Below are 8,407 nucleotides of genomic sequence, written 5' to 3'. Positions count from 1 at the left end.
CCCTGTTTTTCCAGTTTTCAAGACTAGTTACAAAGACATTTTTTTTTCCAGTGCTGAGCTGATGAGACATTAAAGGTTTCTTTTTCAAATAGTTTGGCTGTTGGGTTGCTCCTTTCACTCACACCTGCCCCTTGACTTAGAAATCGTCTCCGCCTCTTCAGCATCAAACACTGAATTTACATAGGCACAAAGACAGTGTGGAAGGCCAACAGCTCGCACCGTCATTAAGATGGGAATGCAAGAAGAACAAAGCAGCACAATGGTAAGAGAAATATCACAATACCCTACCTTTCTGCAAGGCTGACTAACCAGGGCTTTCCCACAGGAGGGAATGGTGCTGAGGATACCGCAGGATTAGCAGATGCATATAAGGCTGCTGGCAATGACTAAGCCAGTAACAGCAAGCAAATCGAAGCTCTAGACATGAGTCAGGTTTTGAACTTGTTGTGGTTTGTAGCAGCTCAAAAGGCTTTGTACAGCATCACTGTATGAGTCTGTGACTGCAAAGTGATGAGCTTATGGCTGGTAGAGCCACTATCTGCTTTGGAAGGGAATGCTTGCTTCCAGCAAAATGTAGTTGAGCTCAACTCCATGCGTTGCTTGCCCACAGCACAGCCTTAGTTGTGCTTCTCACATTATTTTAATGCCTTTCCAAAGTACTCTGGCTTGTTTATTCGGTAAGTTCTTCCTAATTATACAAGCATTCCTGAAGCATTTCAGAGATGCACATTAAGAAGCGTGGCAAAGCTATTTCTTAAAAAATAAGTGACAAAACCAAGAAAAAAGTGGTGGAATGATATATATGTTTACCACCTGAAACAAGTAATATTCTGTATGTATGCATGGCTTTTTCTTCTGGGATTCTAAAACACAGAAGCAAAGAAAATGAGAGGGAAGCACGATGTCTGGGTTTGTTTTGTTCCTTCAGAATTTTCTGTTCATCCCTTTTAAAACAAGCTTAGTGGAAAGACTTGAGCTGAAAGACTTGAGATGTTCCCTCAGTCCTGGTGTCATGGGTGGTTTTGATGTTTCTTTTAATAAGCTGCTGATGATGTGCTTTTATTTGCTGTTGCTTGTGTCTGTGATGGAACTGGAAAAAACTTAACAGAAAAGGTACAATTGCCACAGGAGCTGCCAAAACTGTATTAATTTAATCAAAATGAACGAAAGAGGCATCTGCTTTTCCCTTGCAAAGCCAAGTGCAAGAGCTGAACAGCTCAGGTTCCACAGAAACACATACGGAAGCAAAGCTGCTATCGTCTGTGGTATTTTCCCTATAATTACTGATGCTAGCTGGATTAATTTACCACGCATCATACGCAGCCCATTGCTTAGCTTCATAGACATGTTCATTTTTGCAGAACAGATGAAAATTCGTAATCAGTTCTGTTTCATTTCATCTGGAGTTTTCACCCTTTTTTGTATATATAGATGAAACACTTCTGTAATCACAGGAGAGCAATTAGTGATGGGTGTGTGAAAAGCACGTAGAATAGCAGGCACTCTCTGAATCTTTGATTTGGGAGCACTCTGCGGTGAGAAGCAGATATACTTTCTGTTAGATCATCTTTATGGACTTAATCCCACGGAGGAACTCGGATGCTTATCAGACCTGTCACTTCACACGCTCAATCTGAAATTTAGATCTTAAGAAACCTTGCTCGCCTGCCCCTTCACCCCGAGGTATCTACATACCTTAACACCCACGTTTGCATCCACTGAGTTCCTTGCATGCCTGAACGTGTGCTTCTGGACATGCTTTACCTGGCCTGGCCTATGCTGGGTGAACAGACTAACAGGCCACGCGTAAGTCCTGCCAATGAGAATGGTTGCACTGTCATGTTTAGCCCATGCTTCGGGAACTCAGGCTGGAGATGTGGATTTGATGTGCTCCTGAGCCTGGGGAGATTTTAGCTGTTTCTCTCATGGCAGTGCCCTCAGTCCCAGCTCTTGTGCATTCTGGAAGAGGTGTCCATCTGTCTGTCCATACCTCCTTTTTTTAACTGCTACATTTTCCTAGGCATAAGTCACTATTTGGAGAGCAAAAGAAAAATCATGCCGCTGCATGGTGGCTAGGTCACTTGCCAGGGTGTATGGAGATACAGGGTCTGGGGAATACTCAATATAAGAAATATGATCTTTTGTCAAAGTAAGAACTAGAGCCCGGTTTCTAAACCCTGTCCAGGTGGTGCCCAATCGCTAGTTTTGGAGTCATGTGTCTGAGTGAAAAACAGAAAAAAACTCTCATGCAAAGCAGAAAAGCGTCAACAGGAGGGAGCCAGACAGCCTGCAAGGGACCCCCAGTAGCTGTGCTGCCTGGCAAGGGACCCGGGGCTATTCCTTCTCCATGGAGCCCGCTCAGCCTGCCCCCAGCCACTAGCAGGAGAAAGATTTCCAAAATGATGTTCAGACAAAGGAGGATGCTTTCTGCAGACAGGCAGAGGTGTTTAGCTTTGCATTGCCCCATGGGTAATGGGGTTATAAGTGCAAAGGTATGGAGAAGTGGTAGGAGGTGTTCCATAGGCTGGGTTGTGGGGGGGAGCCTGGAGGACTGGTCGTCAAAGCCTTGCCAGGTTCCTAACTAAACCTTGGTCATGGCCTAGGCATATCTTCTGGTTTCTGAGGATCTCTGTTTCGAGGCGTCTCATTCACCCCAGGCTCTGGATGTAGCAAGGATGCTTCCACCTCCTGTGCCTTCCACAGAGCACTGAGTCCATCATGGCACTGCTCCTGTTGTGAATCTGGCCTAATCCCTGCTGAAGCAGGGAGCTTTCTTAGGAAGAGTGTGCTAGAGATTAGCCCAAATTGGTTTAAATAAGGAATGGCTATGAGGCAAGTAGCTCCAGGAGAACCAGCATGGTTGAAGGTTGATTTCTGATGGTTCAGTGTCTTGTGGCTGATTCCCAGCTTCAGCTGAAGCTCTCCCCACTAGGACATTTGCAAAGACCTTACTGCCTTGTGCATTTGTCAGTGGCTCACCAGCAGCCTCCTCCCATGGTAATGTGCACCAGGGAAGTCTGCTGCTTCCCAGGGGCCAGGGTAAGGGACATCGCCAGAAAACTCACTCCTCTGGTACAGTTCTACTATCCTTTATTAGTCTTCCAGATAAGCAATGAGGAAATCTCTTCAAGAAGCCCGAGAGGACTCAAGAAGGATTTCAAGGCCTTGGGGTGACTGGTTCAGGGTTCAGGAGCCCAAGTAGTGTTCTTGTTCCTCCTATCAGTCACAATTAATGACAACAGCTACATCAGAAAAATCTTATTAATTTATGGCTCCATGGCTCCTTGAGGAAGGCCAAGGAGAATCTCCATCCTCTCCTGGATACAAAGCTGGTGAAGGGTCTGGAGCACAAGTGTGATGAGGAACGGCTGAAGGAACTGGGGGTGTTTAGTCTGGAGAAGGCTCAAGGAAGACCTTATTGCAGCCTTTCAGTACTTAAAAGGGGCCTATAAGAAAGATGGGCAGAGACTTTCTAGCAAGGCCTGTTGCAATAGGATGAGGGGCAATACTTTTAAACTAAAAGAGGGGGAAGTCATGATGGACATGAGGAAAAAATTCTTTACAATGAGGGTGGTAAAACACTGGCACAGATTGCCCAGAGGGGTGGTGGATGCACCATCCCTGGAGACATTCAAGGCCAGGCTTGGTATGGTTCTGAGCAACCTGGTCTAGTTGAAGACGTTCCTGCTTATTGCAGGGGGTTGGACTAGATGACCTTTGAAGGTCCCTTCCAATCATAACTATTCTGTGACTATGTGATTTCTCTCTGCGATGTCCCTGTGGGAAGAGGGGCTAGGGGGTGTACGGGTAAACTGGGGGGTGTGTGGGAAATTGCATCATGGCCATACAAGCACCATTTGCTTTGGAATCCACTCAAAAAACCAGCCCCCCTTGCAAATAACCAATAACCTGGTGGTTTCGGTACTCTCTTGAGAGACAGGAGTTGGAAGTTCAGCTCCCTGTTCCAAATTAAACAGAGGGAGTATTTGGTGTTCCATTTACTTAAAGTGTGTCATACGGCTCCACTAATAAACTGATCTGTGGAAACCTCTGAAACTCCTCTGAAATGTGCTAGCCATACCCTGTATTCACCCTTTAGTGCTTACTAAGCAGAGTAGCAATGCTTTTTAATCTGTTCAAGAACAGCTATTCAGAGTGCAAGTAGAGAGTGCAGCAGAGATTTAGGAGTAAGATGTTGCAGGGGTCAACTTCAGTGAAGGGGACACTCTACAGGAACTATAATATTTTCTGAACAGCAGAGGCAGACTTCAAAAGCACACTTTTATTGTAGACTATTTGGGTTTTATGTAGGAGACTGCTAACTGTGGTAATACTAATACTAATAGTAGGCCTGATTTCAACTCAGATGCTGCTCCATGAATGGGGGCAGCATGAACTGATCTTTATGTTTTGAAGACCAAAGTTATTCCCTTTTGAACGAGTTTGTTTTATTAGGCACATAAATTAGGGAGAAACATTTGGTAGCTCTGTATAGAGCTTTGGCTTCTTCCTACAAGAAGAATATAGTGTGAGAGATAAACAGGACCTCAGGAATTCAGGTGAGGAGCTTTATATATAAAACAGTCTGAGCGAGGAAAATACAAAGAACTGGCTCCACGCAAATAGGGAAACTCAGTCATTGTTTCCTTAAGGGTTTAAAATTACATCACCTTGAGGTGCCAAGAGACAGGATAGTCTTATAGCTAATTTTTTAATGGATTTTTATATCCAGTGTGTCATACATGACAACAAAAAAGAAATGGGTTTAATTCACATATAATGTACGGGGGTTTGGGTCACTTTTCACTACAAGCAACAAACACAGGTTTCTAGTAACAAACAAAAATACTACCCTTTCTGTCTCAAAGCTGGTGGGTCAAGCTGTGGCGTAATTAAGCATAACGTGAAAAAACCTCCTCTGTCAATACCATCATCTATCATGAAAGGACGAGCTCTCTGTAATGCATGGTTTGAATTAACCGTCACTTGCTGTTGAAGTTGAGATGCTGTATACACATCTGGCACCTAGGCACATACAGGTGTTTTTGGAGATGTTTTAGAAAGCAGAGTAAAGTCAGCCAAAAACTGACTCTGAAAGCAACCTGAACCCACATGTGAACACAAGCACTTGTTATCCATTGAAAGCTTTTTCCTCTAAACAAGTTTCCTGCTTGCATCCTTTTTTGGAGAAGAATTAGCTTTCACTGTTCACCATTTAAAGCACATCACTAAAACATGCCCCCAGGTCTTTGCACAGTGTGACATTTTAGACAAGCTGTAAAAGAAATGTAGCTTCTCAGTTGCTGTTGTGCACTTGATAGAAATGCTGTTTCTATGACCCTTTACTTACTTCAAGCAAAAAGGCATGGAAATAAATCATTTTCTATTGTAGAGTTTTGCTATAGAATACATTGCTACAGTTATAAGCGTGATTTTTCCACAGCTTACATAGAGCACTGCATTTAGTCAGGCTATCTTCTAAAAGCTACTCCAGACCTGGGAGAGGAGTGGGTACACCAGGAGGCTCTTGTCAAAGCCCTCACCAAGTCACAAACAAGACTGTGTTGTTCCATTTCTTTTTGTAAGATGATCTTGACACTGCCTACCCGTTTGCAGACAGACTGATGGCACATGATGCCACCAATGGGCCCCAGGCAGGTGAGGGTGAGTTATCTGGGGTTTCCCTCCAGATGGGGTTTTTCCGATGCAGAGGCAGCACTTGCCCAGTGTGTATTTGCCACCTTCAGGGAGCTGAACTGCTGCAGAGAAAGGCTGCATAAGGGGAGCAGGTAGAGCAGAGGGTCGGGACTGCAGTGCAAGTGAGGGTTGAAGGAAAGGATGCTCAAATCCTCTTTGGGCTCCAAGGTGTGTGAAAAGCAGGGGGCACAAGAGCAGTGGCTATGGCAACATGGGGTGCAGGCAGGGGGAAGGGGTACCTGCTGCTTTCCACTGTTGTGCTGCTGCAGCTGGAGCAGAGTGAGGAAAGGTGGTGAAAGGGGTAATGCAGAGTTAAAGAGGAGCTATTGGCACCACAAAGCATTTGTGTTGAGGAAGAAATACAAGGCAAAGGACTGAATGGAGACAGAAATAACAAATGTTTGGAGAACAAGGAGAAAGACAATGTCTTTCTGGGGGCTCAAGAAGGAATTGCTGTGGAATACAGGGCATTTGCTGCCTAATTCATTGCTGGTGGTCTCATTAAGCCAGAAGGGCCTGATAGTGCCTGAAACTGCTTTTTGAAAATTGCAACTTATTTTTAACACCCAGGCAGCAATGGAGCAGCTGCCTAGAGCCACGTTTCTGCCTAGAGCACATTTCTGTTTCCCTCTCCTGCGGCTGCCTGTGCAATAGGGCAAGCTAAACTGGCCTTGCTTATGCTTCTTTTCTTCCCTTTTTTGTTTTCCAAAGCTGTGTTTTGTTTATTGCATTTGACTTTGGGTTCAAGCAGCATTCTGTAGTGCTGTCAAGAGCTGAAATGTCAGAATGAAATACTGAATGTATTTCCTCAAATGCTTGGCATTGGAAATTATGGAGGCTCCAGGCTAAGCGTCCGCAATGGATTCCTGGGATTGCTGTCATGGTGCCATGCTCCATTTTTCAATACATTGGCCATGGGTTGATGTAACTGATTTCTCTGAGAACCTCCTGCTGACACCAGATAGGAGGTATCATCCCCCAAGGAAAAAAACCCAAACAAACAACAAACACCCCACAGGAAGGAAAAAGGTATAAATGGTAAAACTTTCAAATGTGAAAATAGAACAGGATACCTGTGGCCAAGCTGAGATTGATGTTGCAGCTTCACAGGCAGTTGTGTCAGTTCAGCTTGAGTGTAGATATGTCTTCTTCCATCCTAGGTGGGTAGATGTTGAACACGTTGTACAGGTTCTCTTCCCACCCTCCCTTTTGCCCTATTTTAAATCTGCTGCAAACTTACACTGCTTTATCCACATTTGTAACAGCATGAGGTTTATGTGCTAGCTGGGACATGCAAGTACCTGGAGTCCTAGAAATGCTCATAATTTGCATTCTTAATAAAACATAATTTAAAATCCTAAATATAGAAAGTGCTGTATAACTGAAATGGATTAAACCAGCTCCTTTTTCCCAGAGCTCAACATCCCAAACATCCCTCTGAGGCCAGAAATTTTGGAAGAAGCGCCATAAAGGCCTGGCTCTGAACTGCTTGAAACAGAGAATCAGAAAACCAAATCTAGAGCCTTCTGTTGGGTTTAATCCACAACATGCCGATGGGTCCTCCCCAGTGGGAGACCAATCTGTGATGCTTGAACAGCCGTTAAGGATCCTCAGTTTTGTTTCTAATCTGATATGCTTACTGGTCCCAGGATCAAAGATAGGTGTTATGGATGTTCAAGAAGGGCAAGTTTTTCTGATTTTAAGCTTTATACTAACCACCTGTACTGTAATTTTTTCTGCCTTCTTTTCTCTTTCAGTGTAATTTCAGAATAGTTCCTCACAAATGTTTTTGAGTGCCACAGATTAATGCAGCATTATTCCAAATGCTATGGTAATTCTTCATCCTGGAAAATCTTCCTTAACTGGTTCTGCACCATGAAGGGCATCCCCATTACACCCTAAATTTTATTGGGCCTTTGAGCAATATGATGATACAGATAATAAATATCTTTGCAAATTGCCGTGTGTTATTCTTTCTGTATGACACACATTTTCTGATTGTGTCGTTTCAAAGCCTTTGGTAATTAGCACAACACCTGCTAATGGTAGAGCTTCAGCAGCCTGAGCTCTGGGATACTCAGTTGTGTTTCTCTACATCCTGACACTCTCCTAGCACTTTCCTTCCTATCATTGGTTTCCTATATCTCAGTGCTGTATGTCTTTGCCTCCCATCAGACAGGTTTGGTGTAAAATTAAGTGCTCACTTCCAAGGGCTTTCTTCCAGAGGGATTTAAGAGGCTGAATGAAAGTGTCTAACCACAGCTTGCTTAGAGAGGGGAAGGGTATGACTAAAATGAGGAAACCAGGCTTGTTTCAGAAAACAAGAGGATGACATGAGCTGATGCTGCAGTCCTTCTCATCGTCTCCGACCAAGTCAAAAATCTCTTTTTGGTGTTTCATAGGCAGCCGACATGCTCCCACTTCCCTGGCAGTGGTGATGGCTTAGGCATCGCGCCTGGCGCCTTGTCCGGCAGCCAGGCTGCCGAAGGATAGGGGAAGCTGTGCTGGAACATGTGCCTGCACAGGTGGTCAACCCCATTTCACACACGACTTCACGTCGCAGACTGTCGTCTGTCACCGGCTCCTTCCCTGGGCACGCCCCCATGCGCTCCTTTGAGCCTGTCTGGTTTTCCCTCCACCCACTACCTGCATCAGGGGGTTGATTTTTATTTTTCTCCTTTTTTTTCCACCTCAAAGTGATAGCAATTCC

General features: G+C 44.5%; 1 protein-coding gene across 1 annotated transcript in view; it reads left to right on the top strand.

Annotated features, from left to right (window-relative positions):
- Positions 1-229: 229 nt before the first annotated feature.
- EDAR (ectodysplasin A receptor) overlaps positions 230-8,407 on the top strand; it is a gene marked incomplete at both ends in the record, with an annotated part of 62,852 nt that continues 54,674 nt past the window's right edge. Inside the window, one exon of the mRNA XM_080612810.1 lies at positions 230-262. Coding sequence (XP_080468936.1) covers positions 230-262 — 33 coding nt within the window. The remainder of the gene's footprint in view (positions 263-8,407) is intronic.

The sequence above is a fragment of the Psittacula echo genome (assembly GCF_963264785.1).
Source record: "Psittacula echo genome assembly, chromosome: 3".
Classification (NCBI taxonomy): Eukaryota; Metazoa; Chordata; class Aves; order Psittaciformes; family Psittacidae; genus Psittacula; species Psittacula echo.
The sequence above is the reverse complement of the archived record's forward strand: the minus strand, read 5'-3'. Positions and strand labels throughout refer to the sequence as shown.